The 24,799-nt window shown below is 38.8% G+C and overlaps 1 protein-coding gene across 2 annotated transcripts in view; it reads right to left on the reverse strand.

Annotated features, from left to right (window-relative positions):
- The window catches only part of TPK1 (thiamin pyrophosphokinase 1), a 299,636-nt gene that overhangs the window by 123,269 nt on the left and 151,568 nt on the right, over window positions 1–24,799 (reverse strand). For both annotated transcript variants that reach the window (XM_063405764.1, XM_063405754.1), the window contains one exon: window positions 1,071–1,166. In XM_063405764.1, coding sequence (XP_063261834.1) covers window positions 1,071–1,166 — 96 coding nt within the window. The remainder of the gene's footprint in view (window positions 1–1,070; window positions 1,167–24,799) is intronic.

Below are 24,799 nucleotides of genomic sequence, written 5' to 3' on the forward strand. Positions count from 1 at the left end.
CTGTGTGATACCACTCTGAAGAGTCCCATGGACATTTATTGTCTTTAGAAGACCAAGAAGTTTTAAAACAGCTCAAGTAGAAATTGGTGAATTTTTTATCATCCTAGTGAAGAGTGAAGAAGGAGAGAATGATATTGGAATTTCAATCCCTTGCTGCCTTATTGGAGTATGGTGATCTCAGGAAATCAGGCCACTTTCTTATCCTGCTACAATGAAAATGAGAAAAGAACTTTGCACGTCTCTTTCCATGTGGTTTTATTGTTTTGATTTTGTTACACGCCTCTTGTTCTCACTGTGGGTGAAGGATGCAGCAGCTGCTCTCTCTCTTCACTCATACATGGTGAGCAGAAGAGAGAGGTCAGCTCTTATGAATGACTGTTCCATGGGGAGGAAAGGGCAGCAATCCCAAGAGCGCATCTTTTGCTGACACATTGCATTTGAAATCCCCAAGGAACTTTAACTGTGCATCTCAGAGACAAAACAAGCAGGCCACTGATACCAAACTGTGGAAGGGGAGGGGGAATGTTGCCTCCTTGCCCTTCCAATGAAAAGAGCTGGACACCTCCATATGGCTTCTTTTAAGTTTAGTGCACTAGTTGCTCTGCAAAGTCTGCCTTTGATTGCAGGGGAACATTTTGCAGAAGGAGGTATTGCTTACCATTTGTAATGTTGGTAGGGTAAGATTTCCCCTCTTCATTTCACCTTTGAAAGGGGAGAGAAAGGGGATGAACATCAAGGCTTAGTGTGCCAGGACTTGAAAATGTATTTACATGCTGAAGTGTGACTCTTGCTTTGAACACCAGCACTTCTGCACTTTGGGTAGTTCATTAACAGAAATCAATACAAGCTGCCTTTTAAGAAAGTTAACACTTGTTCATTGACACCCTTTGTAATTCCTTTTAGCAGAAGCATCAATGCTTACAAGCTGTGTAGTAAATTATGGCAAAACTGAAGAATATCAAGGCTACTGAAAATAGTTTCATTTCAGTGCAAACTTGAGAGATAAACCTAAGTACAATGAGAAAAAGAGAATTACTGAGATACAGACAAAAAAGATGTATTATCTTTACCTGGAGGCTCTTCTTCTCTATCTTTTTCTGGAGTATTTGAAGGCACTTGGTGAAATCTGTGAGGTCCTGATCCATGGTCTCAATTAACTCACATCCCTAGTGAAGAAGCAACAAAACAGAGAGAGAGGGGGAAAAAAAGTCAGTCATGTTTCAATTTTGCGAACTGATGACATCCTTGATGAAATTAACTGCAGACAACCACTCAGAGTCTCTGCCTAGAGATGCAGAATTAAATAAAAGACCCTTACAGAGTCCAAAGACAGTAGGTCCCAGCTGAACTAGTTACTATGAGCCAGCAGTTTGATAGGTCCAGGAGTACATATTCAAAACCCATTGAGTACATCTGTGAGTTTGGATAAACATGTTTGACAATGCTCTGCTGAGTGGCCAAGTTCTGGTGTAGTGAGCCCTGGGTGATCAGTAACTTTCAGGAAGATGACTGATCTCTCTGGTGCTGCACTTACTACAGCTATGCTACACACATTCAAACCTTTTGTATGTGAGCATACAAAAGTGTTCAAGCGTCCCAGAAACAGTGCAGCTGTACTGCAGTTAATTTGCAATGATTCAACAACAATTTCCTTGCACTGGAGTATTATGGCTGAGAACATGGTAGAGAAGAGCAGGAGTTCAGATTTCTTAACTCAGAGCTAAAGCAATTTCTAAGTCTCTGATAAAAAGCTGAGTAAGGAAAAGTGAAATGTATCTACCACATAAAGTCACTATTCAAAGAGGTTTAAAGAATAAAAAAAAAACCCAGTACAGTATTGTGAATTAAAATAAGAACCATACACATTGGATTTAGAAGTTCCCTCTCCTACCACTTCAAGGTCCCCTTAAAAGCCTCCTAGCTTTGTCTTACTTGACAGATTTTATGTTTCTGCTATACACAATAAAACCTGATAAGAGAAAAGCATTCAGAATACAGAATCTTTGTATGTGTGCCTCTGTGTATAAAATACATTACTCTGTTACATCAGAAAAAAATCCCAAACAACAAAACCAACACAAAAATGTTAAAGTTGCCTTCACCTTGGTGGTAAAAATAAAGGTACAGAAGACAGCATTTCCCAGATTAGTGAAGGCATGGAGTTTAGTAAATTGCAGGCAACAAAGTAACAATACCACTGAAATGCTTCCCCACGCAGCCAGAATGCATATAAAATCAAATAAAGTAATCAGGCAGTAGGGGATTTGGATAAAGTAGAAGAGAAAGGCGAGAAGATAATAACAGCTTTTCTATTACACTTCTCTCCTCAAAAACTTCTGAAAGAAAACTGGTCAAAAGAAGCAGCCTTTCTGAGACCTGATATTGCTCTAAATATTTTTTCAAGTGGTGGTAATAACAGGCTTGCCAAGATGAAGCATTGTGTAGCTGCAACAGCACATGTAATCAGAGACCTCCAGCGCAGAAATGACGCCGCTTGCCCTGCAAAGTGGTGAGGGAAAAGGTAGTTGGATTCTGCACTCAGTGCTAAGCACAAGACTCTTTGAAGAGTTGCCATATCTCCACTCTTCTCTAAGAAAAGGCCAAAACGTAAAATTGGCAGGAGGAGAAATCACACAGGCCATCTGGACCCTGTAATAAACACGTGAGGTTTTTTTAGAGACACCCAGGGAGCCCGGGAAAGGTATAGGGTTGCTCAGTCCCACTCAGGAAAGCTCAGTCAGGTCTGAAAACTACTGAAGGGAACTTATCAAAGCCACTCTAAATGAAAAGGTGTCTCATTCACTAAAGATGGGGTTCTCTCAGACAGTCTTGATATCAGAACTGACAGTGGGAAGAGAGACCAAGCTGTGAGAAACCATGAACAGGCAGGACCTCAGTGTTTCTCAGACAGCCTCTCAGCAGCTCGAGAACATGACAGACGAAGACTAAATCAGTGGCAGGGACAGCTACTGCTGAGCATGGGAGGAGACACAACTCAGTTGCCAGATATTAAATTAGCAGTAGAGAAGTCAAGCCTATATCTTTTGCCAGGGTCATTCCTTGGCTTCACAGCATTGGCAGAAGTGGTTTATAGGTACTAATTTATGAATTAAAACTTTAACCCTCACTTTCTCTCAGCACTTCAAAATACTCCTTCCTGCATCATTAACAAGTCTCATCTTGAACAGGCAGGTTTGTCAGCAGAAGGTAGGCTGCAATTCTACTTTCCACACAGGGAATATCAAAGTGTCAGGGTTTGATGGTGTGGTGGTGGGTTTTTTTGTTTGTTTGTTTGTCTTGTTTGTTTGTTTTGGTTTTGGTTTTTTGTTTGTTTGGGGTTTTTTTAATGACGGTGTACAACAGCTCAAATTATTGTTTTATGTTACTACTAGAAACATTTCTCTGGAGCTTAATTCTTGCCTAGCTTCTCAGGATGTTCTTTGACAAAAAAATAAATATTCTAGAGGAACTGCAAGGTACTACCAAGGCAAGATAACATTAGCATGGTGATTGGAGGGCACTGAAGGTCATTCAGCTCCAGGAGAAAGCTGTGATGCACCATGCATAGACAACCTATGTTCAGCCCTGCTACTGTCTTCTGTGCATCTTCACAATAAAAGGCCTCAAACACTATTACTGGAATGCAATGTAAATATGTGAATGGGGTGTCAAATGCACGGTTCATTAAAGGCAGGTTTCTGTACCTGTGAGTACAGTAAGAGGGTACTGGGGCTTCTAAGTGCCTGGAACTGTTTACTCACTGCCCTAACCTTTAATGCTTTACACAAGTACTGCTGTAGATGATATCAAAAAATGCTGATAGACAGCTACCATTAGAACTACCACTTTCTTCAAATTAAACGGTGATTTCTCATTCTCTTTCCACATCAAACACATAACCAGTTGTAGAATTGGCAGAGATTTTAGTACTGCTCCTTTTGCCACAATGTCATAGAGCTTGCCATGGTCACACTGAACTGAGGGAAGGGACAAGCAGCAGAACTGGAATCTTCCTGCATCCTCTTTACAGTCTTGCTGAAATAAACGTCTGTGCAGTTCATGTTCCGTGATGGTATAAGAGCCTCAGATAAATCTGTTGCTCATGACATATCAAGTCCAGTATTTTATGCCACAGAACTGGATGACAATTGTAATGCAGTTCCTTTCAACCTTCACCACATTATTCTGGAATGACAAAAATCTTCAAGACAGAGCTATCCAATGCAGTCGGAGTTTAATGAAAGGACAGTATAACAATGGCAAGATAGGCAATAACACTTGTAGTTTTACAGATATCTGCTCAACTTAATAACATTAACCTTTGGTAAGAAAGTTAAGAAGCCAAACAAATTTAACATTAGGAAAGGTTAGAAAAATCAATAGCACACAGCAGGAAAGAAAACAATAGATTGCATCTGATGACAATATAGCTTTGGTGAATGATAGGATGAGGCACAGAGTATAAGGCTTTCGCTGTTCTGTCTTATTATAGCAGCTATGGGAGGCACTTTGCTAAAGAAGGAGGAGTGTGTCAGACACACATAATAGGATTATTGAACCCTATATTTCAGGTAGACACTGAATTCAGACAGGCACTGAAATGTCAATCTGAACGTCTCGGCATTTCTCCGGTTTTAGAAATGTTACACATCACAGGACACTGTGTTTGCAGAAATTAGTGTGTAGTTGCCAAATCTCCCGGGTTCTTCTTAATCTTTTATTAAGAGAATGTAATTTTTTTTTCTTTCTGTAATCTTGCTGAGGATGAGAACATAATTAGAACAGAATACTTAAAATATTCTGAAGTGTACTCTATCTCCCAGGTCTTCCTATGGCAAACCATTTGAGACTATATTTTGAAGCCTGTATTTGGCTGTGCTGTGTGGGTGAACCAGTGACACTCAGTTCAGTCCTTTAACAATTCCTGAGCACAGAGGGTCAATTTTGAGCTATCAATCTCAAACAGATGTGCTTATGTGTAATGTTAACGGCACACATCCTCAAAAAAAAAAAAAAAAAAAAAGAGGAGAAAGGAGACAGCCTGTAGAGTCTCTCAAAATCACAGAAGTGACAAATAAATTTTAAGACACCTATAAAAATTGAATATTATCTCCAAACATTCTACTTCCCCTGGACTTCACTTGCACAAACAACAATGTATCCACTTTATCCTAATATTTCACTGACCAATTGAGTAAGAGCTATGGATTCTCAGAACTATTTCATTTGGAAGGGGCTTTTCAAAGTCATCTCGTCCAATCTCTTGCTAAGAGTACACTAGATTTGCTCAGGTTTCTCAAGGCCCTTTCCAGTCCAGGTTTAGCTGGAAAGGGAGTCACATCTCCCAGGATGGAGATGTCACTTCCCTGGGCAACCTCTTCCAGTGCTTGACTGCTCTTGTGAAATGTTCTTTCCTAGTGTCAAACAGCGGTCTCTTGTACTGCAAGTTGTGGTTGTTGCTTCTTTTCCTGTCTCAGCTTAAGGAAGAATCTCTTTCTGTTTTCTCTCTGTCCTCCCATTAGGAAGTTTAAGACAGCAATATGATCTGCTGCTCACCTTCTCTTCTGGAGGTTTGAACAAGACAGTTCACAGCCATTTCTCATGTCATATGTTCTAGACTTCCCTATAATGTATTTCCCTCACTTGTACTGTAATGGCATGCAGTATTTCCACTTCAGAGAGCCTGAAGAGGTCATTTAAGACCAAGGAGGCAAAGGGTATCCAGATCTCTCTTCCTTTTACTGTAAATTTCTGGCCCCAGGGAATTTCATTTTGCCCCTCTGGTATCTTCCTCTTTAGCTCACTCAGAGAAGAACTCCAACCTTCACATTCCTCATACACTACCTGCAGCCACCTGAAGGTTTTGACCTCCCCAACATTTTCATACACAAATGTGAAGCAGACAAGCATTTACATACTGAATTGGACTCGTACAACTAATACTGATAAACAACTCTAGGAAAAAGCATACATGGATTGAAGCAAAGTACTGCTCTAGATATAGAATGAGGAACAGAAATGGAATGCAGGATCTGACTGTGGGGCTTGGACCAGGCCTAGCAAAGAAGATAAAACATGTGGATTAATGACCATATGATAGACATTATGTTCTACCCCCTCATCCATAATAGGTGGGTGGTTTTTGAGGCCAGAGCATTCAATCAGTATCAGAAAGGAAAAAAAAATAGTTGGGGAAAATTTGTTTGCAGAGATGCAAACCCAGACAGTGGTTGTTGGCCCAGTACTCCACAGCTGATCCACAGCACCTCTACCAGGATCGAAACCAAGCCTAGCATGGGATGAAGATGAGGCAGGCTAGAATGTCACAGGACATTTCTGAAAACAAGTCAAGATATTGTAGAGAGACATGCAGAACAAGAACCTCTAATTTGAGCTACTTACAGACATATAAATTGCATAGATTTCCTATAGGTGGTAAATTGCTGGAGATTAAATTAGCATGATGGCACCAAATTAACATAGCTGGTTTTTCTCTATGAATTACAACCAGCAGGAAATTAGTGAATTGAAGCTTTTTGCATTTGGGGAGCAGGATGCAAGTAAGGAAGGCACAGCAGTTAAGTTCACGGACTTCATTTGGGAACTTCAAATACTGTTGAACAAAGTGTCAAACTGCTTCTCTTTAACTCAGTTTAATTGTATGAATTGTATTCTCATTTTTGAAATGGAGAACAAACCAAGTATGTGCAATTGGTGATAATTATTTCTGATATTTAAATAGCCAAAATAATTAAGTGGAATTAATTTTCTTCTAGGTTTTGGACTCAAATTTGACTGCCTGCCTGGCATCAGTACAAACCTAATACTGTATGTATTGCTTGGCCCCCAGTCCTACAGTTCATGACGTTTTCACTCATCCAATTGCACTTTAAGTGACACTGCCCTTCAGTTTGACCAAAATAATTTATTATTCACATTGAAGCCTATGCTCTGGAAGCCAAATAACTGAAATTTACACTCAGGTGAAAGCCCCATTACTGAAAAGCAAACCAAGAGTGTTCAGGTTTGACCATCACTTCCAACCTTACATAACATCACTTGATTTATTAAACAAGTGCTATCTGGTGGCAGAAACAAAATCAGTAAATATATGTAAACATATGCACAGTGCCACAACCCAGAAGCTACATGAACTTGTCAAATTTGACAAGCATTTAAAACAACAACAACAAAAAGCGCTCTGTAGTTGAAACTGACTGCAACAGCTGCAACCTCTCCTCCCTTTACCTATTTCTATTTTGATGTGATCTCTTGCACAGTAAATAAAAGCTTTCATGTTTTTTTTAATAAGGCAGCATGTGGCTTCTGGTGGAGGATTTTTTTTGATACTATGCATTCTGTGTTGAGATAATAGCAATGAAAGACCTCATCTGCATTAATTAGGTTGCCCCCTTTCAAAAGAAGAGTCTATTGTTCATGAAACAACAGTTACTTAAAATGAACAAAATATGCATCTGTTTAGCTGGTATCTGACCAATAGCAAAGGGCCACTGCATATTCTTTGCCACTATTAGACACCAAAGAGCAAAACTCCAAATGTTTCTAAATTTAAAAAAACAAATGGGAGCAATCTGCCCCCTGCTCCCCAAATAAAAACAAAACAAAACAAAACAAAAACCCAGCACAGTTAATGTTCCATTTGCTGGAAAAATTCCCAGTATTTTCCCAGTATATATCGGTACCAGAGCAAATTATTCTGATGTATTAAGTTTGATGAATGAAAGCAAACAAATGCTCACCAGTCAGAAAGTGCAGTCATATCCACATCACAGCAACACCTTTATCAGAAGGCCACTAACATCTTTCAAAACTTTTAAATAACTGAGCAGAGAAGTAAGAGTGTTGCGTGCGAAAGGTCTGTCAGGAGTTGCAGTCTCATATTAAACCCACATCTCTCCATACCCATTTCTGGCTCTTAAACAGCAGACCTACTTTTGTACATCCCTGTGCAACCCAAACATGTTATTTTTCCAATCTGATGATTAAAACTGAGCACAGTACAGCAGTGACAGCCACCTGCTATTTTTGGATCTTCTCTGAAGTTTCCCTTATGTGCCCTTCTTTGTCTGAAAAATAAAGGTTCAGAGAGAGGAGTTTTAATTGATGGTCAGTCTCTCTCTGTAATCAGCACTCTGAAAAACTTTCATCTACCAAGATTTGCCCTTTGGATCCTAACCGAGTGATGGGTCTGATTACAGTACCTTGCTTTTCTTAGAAAATAACTTGAAAACAGTAATTGTCCCTCTGTGTGCATTTATGCACTAAGATATGAGGTAGCTCTTGGAATGGAAATTGGAGTGCTGGAATTGCACCAGTGTCTGACAAAAGGGAAGCACATGCCACTGACTGTAGATTGCAAGATCCACTACCCACTTGTGCTGATGTCAGTCTTTTTTGTTGACTTGTATACACTTTAAACCAAGACAAAGAACTGTATCATTTTCAAAAATGAGGTAATTACACTTAAAAACATACTGGAACTATCTTTGGCACTCACACCAATGCAAATAAGAGTCAAGCACTCTTCTGAAATAAAGCAAGAAAGAGAAAAGCTTCCTTAACCACAAATCTTATTTGTGGCCCACAAAGCTGAAGAAATCAGGCATGCAGTATTCCTTACAATTCAACCATTTGAGCTGGGAGGGAGCGAGAGAGGCCATCTACATTTCAAATGTCCCACACCAATTTAATTGCAGTAACCAAACAGGTTTTTGTTTCAGCTTTTGTGATGTTGTTGTTGTTGTTGTTTGTTAATTTAAAGGGCTTCAGGTTAACAACTCTTGCTCTTTATCACAGAGGATGACAGCCACTCTAAAGAACTAAAGTTAATAAGCAGACACTGTATTTGAATCAACTTCAGTTTCCAGACTAATTGCCAATCCTCAAGAACAACTCGAGGTAAGAAAAACAAGGAGAAGACAGCAAGGCTTGTACTGAGGTGTTTTCAAAGATCTGGGTTGACAAATTTTAGACATCCTAAACACTATCTTAACATGTTCCTTTGCCAGCAGCCGAGAAACCCAAGAGAACTGTGACTGTGAAAAATGCATAGAAAATAGCCAAAGAGGTGTTAACTTGGATGGCATAAAATTCACTGCAAGGCAATTCTAACCATTAATCTTATTTAAATATATATGACTAGTACACCTAGTCCTTCTCTCTTGCATTTCGAGAGACTTTATGCAACAGAATTTTTGTCTCTCAGCTAGTATTTCCCAGTATGTCCTTAGTTTCAGAGATATGTAATTGCTCTGAAAAGAATTTGGATTGTGAGAGTAAAGCTGAATTTTAAATATTAATTACTGGACAGCTTTTATTGAGACCAGGCTCCAAATGTGTGCTAAGGGCAATAAAAAGGGTATTCTTACAAAACTGTGTCCATGAGTACAAGATGAGTACAAAGGGATTTGAAGATTTTGATTATCTGAAGACAGGAAACTGAAAGGAGAAATACCCTCCTATTGTGGATAAAACTCCAAAAATTGTGTTATCAATACAATTCAGTAGCTCCTTTTTTATTTTTGGTATTGGGATATTAATAAAAACAGCAAAATTAGTCTCAAGACTGATCCTCCAGGAAAGACACTGATTACTTCCCACTTGTTAGTTTTCTTATGAATTGCTGCCTGCTTTTAATTTGTGTCTTAAGTTCCAACTTGGCTAGATATGTGACTAGATAATACTCTTTTCTTTCCTCTTATTGTTCTGATGGTTTCTAGAACCTCTCAGCCTCAGTGTAAGAGCTGTATATCACAAGGAATAGAAGAAACTTTCTGTGGGGAGAGTTTATTCATTGTCTATAATACCCCATCATTTCAGGATCATTGAATATAAATCAAAAGGACAATGCCAAACTATACAAATCCTCAGCACAATGCAGGCCAGCTTCTGTGTTCCAAATTTTAAATTATATGCCTGTCCTCTCTTCCTCCAGTTTTTCTTTCCAGTCATATTTCTCCTTCTCAATGAAGGGAATGGCTAATTTAAACTTGTGGAAATCTCCGTTGCTTTCTCTAGGCAGATTGTCTAAGACAGACAGATTATATAACATTTCCAGTATGTGCTGGTGCCTGAGAGAGGCAGGAGCTTTACATTGCTGAAAACTGGATATCTCCCCACAGTGCTACACCAGGTCTACATCCTGCTTCCATATTTATAGGATACCAGAAACAGTAAGGTAGAATAAAGGAAATATTTGTTGTTATCCATACATACTCCATGTTAACTACAGATAGAAAATTAACACAAAAAAAGAGATGTTACTTTTGGGAACCAATTGGAGGAAAGTTCCTAGCAATACCTCAACAGCTTCACATCAGAAATAGCAATGTTGTAAAGAGTGCCAAACTCAAAGGCACATTGCTATTAATTTAGTCATATCATCTGTATTGAAGAGAACTTTGTGGCTCCAAGAATTAGAAAGGCTGCATAGGTTTTGCAGATATCCAATCTTAATGCAGACCAGTGAAAACAGATTTCAAAATCTCACAATAAAATTAAATTGTTCAGTATTTTAACACCTGATATTGCAAAGCTAACAGCAATAAAAATGAATAACAATAATAATTATAATAATTACAGTAGCAGCAACAATTACCACTCAGCTTTACAATGCTTTCCCATCAAAGATCACCAAATTATCTAGGAGCAAGGAACAGAAATAATTGACATTCTGACATTTTGACAGACATAAGGGAAAGCTTGGGAAATTGAAGCACTGCTCAGCAGAGCAGTTCTGACTGCATCACTACCAAGTGTTCCACTGCATATGAACACATTTCCAAGTGAAATGTGGGTTATTTGCTATATTTCCACATAACTGAGGTCGATTCTTGAATAATAATAGGTCACACATCATATTCACCCAGTTGCTGCATTTTCTATTTGTGGAGGATTTCAAATCTCAAGTGAAATTGCTGAACAAACATTCAGTCCTTAGATCTGAGAGCATTTGATTACTTACTAAGTTGGACACCAGTTTTATTTTCAAGGCCTGTTTTTTGATAAGCAGAGGTTGTGGGTTTAAAAACAGAGAGCACCTTGAAATTGGGCTGTATATCCTTTTCCCCATCTCTCTTTTCCACATGAAATATGAACGACTACTCAGGGGACTGTTCAATTAGAAATCAGAAAATCCAAGCTTACTGTACTGAAAATACTCCTATTACACATGACATGCTTCAAGCTTTGAACAGGTGACAAATATAACATCCAATAAAATGAATAACATATATCAAACTAACTGCAATTACTCTGCAAGTAATACAGAGCTTCGCAACACAAGATTTTACATTGGTGTACCCTAGATCTCTTCTAGTGGGGTATTCCTTTGCTCTACATAGCAACAGTGTCACTGTTGTGACACTGAAGTGTCACTTCAGCTCTTCTTACAGATAGCTATGATCCCTGTCAAAAGCAAGCTAACACGACATAATGGGTAGAATCATTTCAAAGGCAATATATATATAGTTAACTTCTTGTTCCAACAGGTGTCTATTCAGAACCCACTCCACATTTGTTCTGTGAGCACTGATCACAGTCCCTGGATAGGTCATATATTAAAGGGATAAATCACAGAACAACAGAATGTTCACCTCCAGAAAGCAGGAGTCCCACTCCGATGTTTATTAATGCTGCAGGCTATGCCTAAAGTGAATTACACTGAACTGTGATCTATATGAAAAATCAGATCCCATGATCTTCCCCTACATGACTGAGAAGAGGATTTGGCCTCCTGCATCTTCTGTTGACAAAGGGCAATGGAACCATCTATTTACAATACAAAATGCAAGCCACTGCTGTTTGTGCAAAGAGCTGCAATGGGTTTGCAGGAACTGAACGCAGCAAAAAAGCTAAGTGAGTGTCACATTGTGCTAAAACAGAAATGCAAGTGTCAAAAGGAGCTGGGTACACACACAGGGACAGACTGGTCTAACAGACTACCTGGAAGATGCAAGGATGCAAGCCATTTCCTTGGCTACTGCTTAGAAAAAGCATAAGGCTCCAGAGCATCCAGCTGTGCTTTGACCTTCTCATCAGCTACCCAGGCTAACACGACTGCTGAGTGAACCTGACCTAACACTCACTGATACCAGTACTCAAGACAGTAAGGCACAATATAAAATTTCCATAACGCAGTACTCTAACACATAATCAGATCTCTAGGGATCTGGGAGCTTCTCCTATTCTGCTTTCCTTCATGCTACCCATACTCTATTTCAAACTACTGCTGTTAGAAGGAAAAAAAAATAGTATCAAGATCTGCTTGTGCATTTTGATCAGAGACCTAAAAAATCTTACAGCTTCAAAAAGCTGTGAGAATATTCATCAGAAGCTCGGCAAGGCTACATGTGCGCATTTTGAAGGGGCAATTTTATATTTTTGTTTTAGCTCAATCAAGTCTTCTAAACATACTATTTTCACTAAATTTTGCCTGAATTAAAGTTTGAAATACATCCATATGGAGAGAACAAGACATGGAGATACACGGTCCCTGAAATTCTGAAGTGTTCAGAGTATTTGGCAATTTACTGATTGGGGTTTGTGGACAATGGTCATGTCTCTACCACAGCCAGTGTTGGGACTGGAAACTGTAATGGATCTAACCAAGCTTTAGTGGGCAACAGAGCTCAGCCTAGGCTGTACCTGAAAGCCTTTTGTGCTCTCTGGTGAGTCTCACAGTCTAAACAGGTCTAAATACTGCCACTGCTCCTGAGAGGCCAACTAGCTGATCAGAGCTAGGAAGGCTGACCTAGTTCACTGCAAGGCAGGCTATGTCTGCACTGAGCAGGCACAGAACAGCCCTACGAGCACATCAATGCTACCCCTTATTCTACCACTCAATAACCTCTCCATGCACAGTCGTTTTAAACAAAGATGAACATTAGTGACTGCCTTTAACCCATTTTGTTAAAGATTTGCCAGACACTTCTGAAAGTATGAGGACAGTTGCCAGGAAAATTCTTCCTGACATTCTCCAGGGCTGGATTTGCTGTGAGAAGGCAATATATATACACTAATCAGATGATAAAATATGGAGATTAAACTAACCTTTAAGTTATCCTGTCCATATCTTTAAAGAGAAAGTTTTTCTCTGTTCTTTCTCAAGTGTTATGTTCAGTTTAATTAAAAGATTTTTCAAAGCCTCAGAAGTTTTACTTCTTTACAGAAAAAACCCCGAAATTACAACACCACAACTGATCTCTCTAGGTATTTTTCCTGATATTTACTTATAAGTCTTTTATTCAGCCATATCCCTCTTTGCACACAGGTATTACAGATCTCCCCAGTCCATGTGATGCCCAGTTACACTCTATCTCTTTCCTAATCTTCCTTCAAACTCATGGTTTAAAATCCCTACCATCCACACAAAATATAAAGGTAAAGCAAATACACAAGCAGTATCTGTTATATAGAAAGCAGCCTTTCTCTACTGACAGAATACGTTAGAGATGCTTTCCTTTTTGCAGGATCTCATTGTGCTTTTCCTTACATAATGGAATGGCAATCCTGTGCCTGAATTGGACCACAAAAATTATTTTTAAGAGGCTTTGCTTTTCAAGCTGCAGATCATACTCTAAAATGTCAACAGATTGCAGCACATTCAGACACCTAATAGTTTTCCCTTATATATACAAAAACTCACCCAATACCTTTCATTCTATATCTAATTAGTAGATGTCCACACATGGCTTATGTAGACAATGCCTGGTTTTACTACACATTGCAGCCTGCAGCTTTATAATCCACATCCAAAACACTAACAAGGAAACTGTATTGAGAGCAAGGCACTGACAAAACATTCATCAATTAAGGGATCAGCCACTTATGCTGCCATGAGAATCTGGTTTGACCAGTGACATTAGGGCACTAAATTGTTCCTAGCTTCTGTGGATCTTAGGTTTGATTTTGGCCTCTCTTCACCTCTGTTCTGCAAGGTCTGGTCTGTCTCCATCTCAGTCTTGCAGGTTTTGGTCTATCTCAGTCCTGCAAGTGTGCAACAAATTAATACTTTTGGAATGCACTGTGAAAATAAGGGAATAAGCACCCAAGAAACAACCGATGGCACATACATGTAAACTGGCCATTTCCCAATCAGATAAAAAACTACTTAAGGCAAACATCTACCTCTTCTCCACAGTTTTCGAAGACATAGCCATGCATATTCATCTGTGCTTTCTCTATACTAAAAATCTTTAGTTTCTTTACCTTGACTTTTTTAAAAAAGAAGTTAGCCTAAAAAGGTAACAATCGTCATCTGTTCTGCCTCCCCATTTTAGCTATCATAGAAGCTTTTCCTTCCTTTGGAAAGTCAGAAATCAAGCATTCTAGAATTACATGCTGTATCAAGTAAAAATAAAAATATCACAACAGAGGAAGTATGCAACACACTTATTTCTTCATTTGAATGAATAACATTGGAGATACACAGTGGAAATTATTTTGCAGCAGATTTAAAGCAAAAGCTGAGCTTTTTTGTTTAAAATATATTATTAGTAAGTAAAAGAAGATAGTTATTTAACACCTTGATGTAAACTTCACAAACTACTGTTACATTTCCAGACATTGTATGTGGTTAGTATTTCTATTCTCTAGATACTTTAACTCTTTTTGACTCTTGTGCATGAAATTCAAATCAGCAGCTTTCAATCAGATATTTTTTTGAATGTGGCAGTCTAACACTAAAATTGGTATCTGAATGCAGTCTAGTGGAACATAAAATACATTGTTTTTAATGGATTCACTAGAAAAAAACCTAAAACCACTGTGATCACTTCATTCAAATTATGATTAAGCAAGTGAAGATCTGGCTAGATTGTTAGAATGGAAATAGTAGAGAACAATCACAGATTTAGGTAAGAGTATAGCATTAAGAAAAAACTTTGCACTCAGTATGTTTTGCAAAAGACTGTAACACATCTCTTCTGACAGTAGAGCATTTTCCCTTGCTCCCAGCAAGTTCAGCCAAAATTTAGCTAATATTAAACATCAAGAAGTGTAATAGCTCCAGACATTTTGATTAACGACTTATTTGTGCCTAATAACTTGGCTGAGAGTGAACAGAGCTCATTTCTAAAGGAGCCAAGATTATTGTGTGTAAGAAGAAATGGAATTCCTCATTCAAGAAGAAATAGTAGGTCAATGTAAATAACATCTGCACACTTACTGTAAATCATTTTGGTGACAGAAGGTACTGCCATGCAGTCTGATTAACATTACCAATGAAGCACAGCCAATTTTGATATGTTTGTATGACAGATTGCTGTTATTAGTCAACATTAGGATGTTTGATGTAGTTGCATAGGGCCCTCAGCCCCCAAAATTCTTGTTTTGTATTCTCAGAAAAGCAGCTCTATAAAAAAATTAAATTGATATAAGAAATGGAAATGAGGATTTCATTTCACTTGCATACTGTAAAGTTCAACTTCAAGCCACATCTTTTGTAACTCATCTTGAAAATCAAATTCTTGTGCCGTATGCTGAGTGCCTGCCATCATCATTGGGGTCTGCAATCAGCACTCAACCAACACCTATGCTTTGCATGATGCAACACTGAACTGAGCCCTTCCCCTGCTGAGCTGGAATAACTAAGAGCAAGACCTCCCTTTGCCTCAGGAATATATTCCATTTTCTCCAAGTTTCTTAGCTAACAAGCAGAGTTTCTTTATGTAGAGATCATTGCAAGGAGGTCACAGTAATTCTGGTCCCATTCTGTTACTGGTCGTATGCCAACACTGATGGAAGGAGCAGGTTCTAGTCTGGGACATTGGAGGCATCCATCCTCTCTGAAAGACCCGCTCAGACTTGAGGGCCAAAGAGCTATATTTCAAGGAATTCAGCTGCTTCTTTCTGAAGACAGGGAAGATTAGAAACAGTGTGTATAAATAAAGAACTTGGGAGTCAATAAACATCCAATAGCCTCATGCACTGAAAGGCATTGCTGTGCAGACTTTTCTAGGACTGGCAAAGCAGGGGATACAATCAAGAAAGTCCAAACGCAGTATGAGTCCTGAACACCACAGCTGAATTTGCTACCAAGATTTGCATCATTCCACATTCATCTTCCAATTCATTTTTCACATATCTCACCTGCTTTGAAAAAATAATGAATTATTGCCCCAGATAATTATTTTCACATATCACATTCCTCCAGTAAGAGTCCTGCAAGTTCTCCCAATCGCTGTACAGCCCATCTCTGAGAAGGCTCTGATACACTGCCTGTTTCTCTTACACAAATTCTTTTTCTTTAAAAGCCATGAACCTAACAGCTATTTAATACTGAACCCCCTATTGTCCTGGAAATCTCCAGTGACTCAGGCAGAAGTAAATGATATGAGTGGATATTCCTGCCACACCACCCAGCTCTTGCTTTTTCCTCTTCTGTTCCAAATATTCAGTTATTTGATTCCCTGTGTTTTAACTCACTAACCACTTTCCTAGATTTCCAGCTCAGAAGAGGAAAAAAGACAGTATTAAGCACAATTTGTTAGGAAAGTAGCAGCCTATGTAATTCTTCCCAAAGATGGCCTTTCCCTATTCACTAGCAGCTAATTTCTGTTCTTCATCATTTAGTTTCTCTGCCTAAACCTTTAGGTCAAGGGGTACTGCAGACAGGATCCAATGGCAGTACCTAAGCCCTCCAGCTGGGCTGTGGAAAAGGCCAGCCGCTTTGTCATCAACTGCATTCCAAAGCAAAACAAAATATCATTGCAATGACATCCATTCCCTGCCCTGGCTTCCAGATGGAAGGTGTCCTTCCAGCCACCTTTCTGAGTTTCCCATGTTGGCACCTCTTGGCCTGACAAGCAACTGGGATAATCTGGGTTCCCACTGCCAGTTTGCTCTGTCCCTGACAGCAGGAGAGTCATCCATCTTCACAATTAGCTCTGAAACAAGACCACGCTTTTTAACTTGGAAGATGCCTCCAGCCTCTGGCTTGGCTTAATAAGAGACAACTGGATGGAGTAGATTCAGCCAGATGCTGACCAGTCTGGTACTGAACCTGTACATCCTCGTACAAGGAGGGGGAAAGGGAAGAACACACATAGACACATTCACTCTACCTAAGCCCTTAGGATCTCCTTTACTCAGTATGTCCAGTGACTGAAAAAACATCAATGTGTGAAGTGAATCTTAAGAAGCACTTAAGATTCACTTGGTGAGGCAAACAACTGGTAACAATACAGGGAAGGCAGAGTGCTTGACCAGTCTTTGTAAACCTCTTCACAAGCCGTCTTGTGCTCGGAGCCAGAGCCTTCCCCTGTATGAGTGAGGAAGAGGGAAGAGGCAGGGAATAAAACTTAAACATATGGGGCTTACAGGTACTGACTGTGACACCACAAATGGTTACAAAAACATCATACATTTGACTCTTAAAGTGCAGGATGCACAGTGAAATCAATAAAGCAAAAAGGATGAGGGAAACAAAGCATTCAGAAACACATGGATCAATGAGTTAATAAATTTGCCTTGGAATGTTGGGCAAAGTTTTTTTGCAAGGCATCTCTGATAAACTGAAATGCTAGTAAGAATCTGCACTGTCCCATTTCCTTTAACTGTGCCTTATCCCTAAACTTACACCATCCCTTCCTCTGTTACTGATTTTTCTTGCCCCATCCTTCTTCTGTACAGAGATGCAAAATAACACTGACAAGATTAAATCAAGCACCTACTTTTAAATAAGCTGTTGTCTCACTCAGGGGAGGCAGGAGGCAGGGAGCATACACACTGTCTGTTTGATTGTAGTACAACAGTAGCTTTTCTTGCTCAGTAGTACACTTACAGAGATGGCTTTTCCGGATGAAAAATTACAGCAGATTTTATTACTTCCCATACTACAGAGTGATAAAGACAACTACTGGAATAATTACATTATGCTGTAATTACATATAGTAACCAGTTGTCAAAGGCATGACAATGCTCTGGAAGTACTTCGAATTCTAAACACTCTCTGTATTTCTCAGGCAGCTGTTAAAGGTTTTCCTTTATTGATAATTCCAAGCCTACGACTCATCAGCATACGGCAAGTGAAACCCAAGTGCACAAGCAGAGATCCCTCCATGACAGCTCTGTGGAGAATTGCTCCAGAGACCCTTGTGTCTCTCACACATTCTCAGGGTTGGGAGCACCCTGAGTCATGCTGCATTCAGGTCAATCAGGATAAAGACATCCTAGGGGACACCTCATCAGAGTAGCCTCAAAGTTTGAAAGGAAGCCTGTGCTGGCAGCAGAGGCTAGGAAGAAGAGGAGACAGGAGGAAAGACAAAGCATCATAGTGTCTTTGAGGGAATTTAGCCAGAAGCACTGCAATCTGCAATTCAACCAGAAACCAGATACATCAGACAGACTTGGTTCTGGAACCAGCATGGCAAGGAAAATTTATATTTGATTGGGTTGAAATAAAAAGAAACAAAAGGTAAAAATCAATATTTCTATCACTGTCTTTCTTATTCTCCTTGTGACTCTTTAAGCAAGTCCTGTCATACTTAAGGAAAACTAATTGCCTCTTTTTGCACTGTGTTTCTACAGTGGAGAAAAGTTAACATCAATTAAAAATAGCATTAAAATATCAGTCACAACTACAGGCTTGTAACCCACTCCATAACTACAAACTGGACATTTGATGTGGAAGCTGCTTGATAAAGAAGGACGAAAGAGAGCAGATAAAAATCTGCATCTGTTTACACCAAAGATGCATCTCTACTTAATTATGAGTACAGTCCTCTCAGGATACTTATCCAGACTAATCAGATTAACGTATCTGTGGACTGTCCTGTATGATGGATTGTCTGAATTCCTTACCCAACATTTGCATGAAATGTAGTGGCTGGTTTGTCTGGAGGTCAAACAGGAGATTTGATCTGAAATTTTGTTTGCAATTTTTATAGTTCAAAGGCACAGCTTTTTGAAGCTCCTCTGAAAAGAGAACACATTCACTGCAGTAGCTGCTCACATGGAGTGGTACCTATAGCTAAGTGAAAAGCAAACTTCAGCTCTGTAAGTATGAAGATTCTTATTTTCCTTGAAAATATAGTGTTATATAGTGTACAGTTTAAAATTGTCAGTTTATTGAATATATAGAAAACAATGCCTAAGATCTGAATCTATGAATCAGATGAATGAATCTATGAATCAGATATATGTTGATGTAAAAATTAGGACATACTGCCTTTTCCCTACTATTTGTAGCTTTTGCTGTATTCTTTAGAAATCACCAAGGGAATCATAAAGTGGTTTTGGTTGGAAAGGACCTTAATAACCATCAGGATCCAACCACTCTGCCACAGGCAGGGACACCTTCCATTACAGCAGGTTGCTCAAACTTTTGTTCAACCTGGCCTTTAACACTTTCAGGAATGGGGCATCCACAACTTCTACGGACAACCTATTTCAGTGCTTCACAACCTTCACATGAAAGAATTTCTTCCCAATATCTAAGCTAAACCTGCCCTCTTTAAAGCCATTTCTCTTTTCCTATCAATATATGCCCTTGTGAAACTCTCCCTCTGGAGAGGAACTTTTTATTTTGTTCTCTCAAGAGGCCTATCTAATTTGGGGGAAAAAATCCTGGAATAGTATTAGTGGCAACAATCAACTTAATATGCCAACACTGAGGAAGGAATGTTGGTATCAAGATTCAAATTAGGCCCATTCTTAAACCATATTTTTAAACAAGATTTAATCTATCAAATGTCAAATTTACCAATAAAGTCATTAAAATGAAATACAAGCTTTTTCCACAACAGATGCTAATCACATCAGGTCACATTAAACTGGCTATTAAAAATATGCAGAAGAAAAATAACCAAGTGATTGTAAAATCCAGTTTTGCTCCTAGACTATTTATTATTGCAGATAAAACAGGTTTAAAGAGGAAGCAAACAAAACAATCACCTGTGCTGTTTACATCTAATGATTACAACTTGAAAACCATATGCCTGGATTGTTTCTTCAGGGTCAAGATGGCTTCATCAAGTTTACAGAAGCATCTAAACTGATCATCCAAAAAGGAAAACAAAAAATTATCTTGTAAAAGAAATGTTTTTTCTCAGTAGCTACTCAGCATGAGCTCAACCCAGAAAACAATTTTGTTATTATTCTTAAATGACACATTTACCTTCCCAGAAAACTCTGTCTAAGTATGCCTCTAGTCAGTTTATTAATTGTATGCATCTTTTTATTCTTCTAGAAAATGATGAATGATGCTTCTCAGTTTTTGGAGTATTTTCCTTTTTTTTTAAATCAAGCTGCTTTCAGATGGAAATTGAAATCAAAATAAAATGCCACAACCACTATTTCCCATTTTTAAAAGCAGTTAAAGATTTTAGTTAAAATCTAGGACAGGTAGGATACTCCTGTCTCATCAAATTTAATCCAGTGCCATCACTGGAAGCATGTCCTGATAGGACATCCTTCTCACAAACTTTCTAGCATCCATTTAAAACCACTTCTGCCCCAATTACAATCTATGGATAATAGCACACATAATTTGCAGCCTGATTTTATTTGAATGGATCTGAAATGAAGACTTTTTTTATCTTCTCCCTTGTGTTTAGCCCTTTATTTATCTATGTTACCTTTATATCCATTAGGCTAAACAATACAAGGTCTTCTAGCCTTTTCTCACAAAACAGGCTGTTGAACCCCCTGCTCATTTTAGCAGGTATTTTTTGAGTTTGTTCCAGGCTCACATTCATGTGTTTTGGAGATGGGTTTTCAGAGATGTATGCAGTGTTTCAGAGATGGCATACTACAGTGGCCCTGAGAGAAATCCTGCTGCTGCCTGTGAAGCTTTCCTTCATCGGGGATCCCCTCTGCTCGTGCTGCTGTCATACCGTGAAATGACACACATCATTCACTCTTCTCCCACATGTGTGACTGTGAGCCTGAGCTCTGTGTGATATCTGGATATTGATTCTCCCAACCCAGCTCTTCTGTTCAAAGTAGGATGGTACAAGGAGGTTGAGAAGTTTAATTGTCCAGTGTATGGCTGGCACTTTCTGATAACAGTGTTTTTCACTTCCATGTGCTTCTTCCCATTAGCCAGTGTGTTTTTCCCCAACTTCCCCTCTGGTCCTCTTTCCCAAAATTTTGGGTAAGTTTTGTTTTGCCATGGAGTATTATCTTCAATAACCATGCTGTCCTCATGAGTCAGTTTGACTTCACCCTTTTGCATTTTCTAGGTAACTGAAATACCCATTGCTACATGTGGAGCTGCCAAAAGAGAGCTCTAATTCACCTCTGTTTTTTGCTCATCATCCCTTCTCCCCTTCCATGCTTCACACTTTTTAGTTTCCTTACGGAGTTCACATGGTTATATTTGAAGTCTTCCTTGTCTTTTACCTTTTGCTTACAAATCAGTTCCAGGTAGAAGTTAAGACAAAAGGCGTGAAAATTTGCCTTTTGTTTAGTGCAAAAGTTCCTCTACAGGTGGCCTTCTGTTTTCAATTTCACAAGGCATTTTCCTTTTGAAATACATAAGATTTATAAATAAACCCCCAAAATGAAGTACAGAGCAGACCTCACAGACTTATTGTTCATCTCCACAGTTCACAAGTCAATTTCTGATCATTCTATCCAGAAATTACTTTGGTCCCCAAATGTACCAGAAATGTTTTACTGTCTACCAGAACAATACTGAAAATACCACATAATCTCATTTCTTCAGAGACTGCATGCTGAAATATTATCTGCCATCCACCAATCAGGTAAAAACCTGGGTTTTACCATTTAAATTGCATTTTCCCTCTCATGCCCAAAAACATGTGCACAAGCCAGCTGACCTTATTTTTAGTTCATCATACACATATAAAGTAATTTCACATTAACCTTTTCTTTTTAATAATATAATATTTCTATTTAATCCTTGCCTGCCACTTCGCTGTATTTCCAGTAAAGACGTAAAAATCTATCTGCAAAGCAATAATAATTGGCTTAGTACTTCTATTTTGCTGCCAAGTTTCTTGTACAATAGTCAACAAAGCATTTTAGTTACTCCTTGCTGACTTCATCGAATTTTCTAGCTGGGTTACATGTGTTGACCACCACTCTGATCCACATATTATTGTACTTCCCTCTGTTCCATGCTCTAGTCCCCAGTTTGTGTCTTTACCCTTTACTAATAAAGCAATTTTATATCCTACTCTACAGAGACACAAATATGCTTATCTAACCACATTTTGCATTTAAAAATTAACTGATTTACTGGTTGAATGCAGGAGCTAGAGATAATGTTGATCACTTCTCATCACCAAGCCCTTCTGTACTTTATCATCATCTCATCAAGCTAATTTTTATTCATACACTGAAAGAAAAAATAAACCATTTTACTTTTTTTCAAATCTAAGCATTGAACTGAAGTTAAATGGCTGTGATAAATAATAATAATAAAAAAAATCTTTCAGTAACCCTCTATCAAAAGCTTCGTTAACTTACTCTAGATTCAAATGCTGAGCTAGTAAGGTTCTGTCTGTTCCCCTTAACTTTCAGCAGTTCATATTTTAAAAAGCTTTTTTATTTACTATGTATGACTTTCAACCAAATGGAGAAGTTTATTAAGAAAATGACACTATTAATTTCAGTTAGGTCTACTTTTCAAGAGAAATGTATGCCTTTAGTGTAATACAAAGCCCGTGGTTTTATCTTTTTAATCAGGTTTATTGTTTTAAATTTGTGATAGTGATACAAAAGGTAATTGCTAAATATTTATTAACTGCTGCAAAGTAGGTAGATGGCACTGTATGTTTCTGAATCAGATACTCACACAAGTGTCTGACAAGCAGACTTCAGCACTGTCTTATCTGCCAACACAGCAACTGGAAGAGACCTCCTGTCCCATCACACTTGCTGCCTGCAGTCCTAGTCAACTACATCCTAAACACCCTTCCACTGAATCATCAAAGACCAAAATTGGGCTCTCTACACTCATAATCTGAGGTTGAAGTGTCTGGGATTTCATGGCCTCATCAATATAATATTCAAGGATGGGAGAGATTTAGAAAGCCTGTCTGTGTACTGCTCCACTCACTATTACATAAATGCATTCACTGAATGCACTTTTGAAGGTGCAGTCTCAAAGTCCGGCTCTCCTGTCATGTTTTAATTCAGATTTTTTGTCCAACTATTATTCATACCTCAGACAAAACTCTCAGCAAGAGGGCTCAGGAGCCATTATCTTAAACTAGTGAATCATTGGAAATAGTAAGGGAAAGATAAGATAGGAGAGTGGGATTGTTTGTAGTGGAAAGAAATAGTTGGTCAATTAACAGATAACAGGATTGGAAGGCATTGGACCTTACAGTATCTTTTGTTCAATTTCTTTAAAAGTGAATTCAACTAAAAGAGAGGCAGTGTAAACACCAGTTATATGATGTGGGGACAGCTCATCTTTACAAAATTTCTCAGCATTTCTCAGACTATATCAGATTTACCCTAACCCTTCAAAACATCTTGAGTTTGCCACTAAAAGTACATCACATAAGTGATAAATAGTGCTCCCTAAGGAGCCTTAAACTTTCCATACTATGTCATTCCCAAATCTAACCTGTCCACCACACTTTCCTCCTGTCACAGGGAGTTCTGAGTTATCCCAAAGCATCTATAAGCTGTCAACCCACACTTACATTTTCCACACTGTATAGAATGAAGTTCAAGAAGAACTTGTCAAAAAATGTCAAATGCAATTATTCTCTCTTTCTCATATCACTTTGATTCTCTACCTATGAATCTGCTCAAACTTCAGGTCTTCAAGGCATTCAGACTAGAACTGACACATCAAAACATTACACAGGGCTATCCTGTATTCTGTACGGGAGGACACAACCACTGGAGAATCACTGACTTTCACTCCTAGCACAATGTAATCTGTTTCCCTGCATAAAATCCTGAAAACCTCACCATTTGTCATAAATCTGTCTTAAATAATTTCCCCTAAATCAGCTGAAAATTTATCAATTACCTCCTTTTATCAACTCTAAGAGATGAACTGAGATTTTACCATAGCTTTTGGCCTTCTCTCTGCATATGGCTGACTAGGGGAGGACCCATCCTGAAAATCCTGTCACAACCAGAGAACTGGCACTGACTTGGATGGGAACAGCACTTCACACCAGGACACTGCTGCATGGCATTACACTTTATTTGTAAGCCTGATGCTAAGGACTACAATCAACACTTCATCACAAACTGCAGTCAATTGGAAAAAAAACAATTATTTTTTGATGGAAAATTGTTTGGAAAGACTTTCCAGAGAAGCAAGAAGGTTGTTTTGCATTTAAGGCACTGAAACTCTGAAGGTTCACAGCGAGAAGGGTGCTCTTCTACAGAAGGGGAGCAAAGCAGAAAGAAACTGAGTCTGGCCACAATCGGCTATTTGTATTTCAGGGTATGTGAAAATCCACAGAAATGGTGAAATTGGAAGGGAAGGCTGTCTCTTTTGGCTGGACTGTTGCTAACTGTTCCTGGATTGTGGGAATGGCTCTTTGGCAGTCATTGTGCACAGCCCAGGGCTGCAAACCGAGCCAGGGCAGTCCAATGAGGGTGGCACAAGGACTGACGCATATAGAAACTCAGTAAGTAAAGCAAAGGCATGTGCTTGGATCCGTAACTGCCTGGGGAGAGGAGAAGTTGGCTTGTCCAAACACTCAACAAATTACAAAAAGTATCTGAAAACTTCTCCTCACTCCTGTCCAAGATCAAGTCAAACATATTTTTAAGTTGGAATATGTGAGAAATGGTTCCACTGTTGTTGAGAAAAATGTCCATTGCAAAACCCTGCCCC

This window comes from Prinia subflava, chromosome 1, assembly GCF_021018805.1.
Source record: "Prinia subflava isolate CZ2003 ecotype Zambia chromosome 1, Cam_Psub_1.2, whole genome shotgun sequence".
In the NCBI taxonomy this organism is placed as follows: Eukaryota; Metazoa; Chordata; class Aves; order Passeriformes; family Cisticolidae; genus Prinia; species Prinia subflava.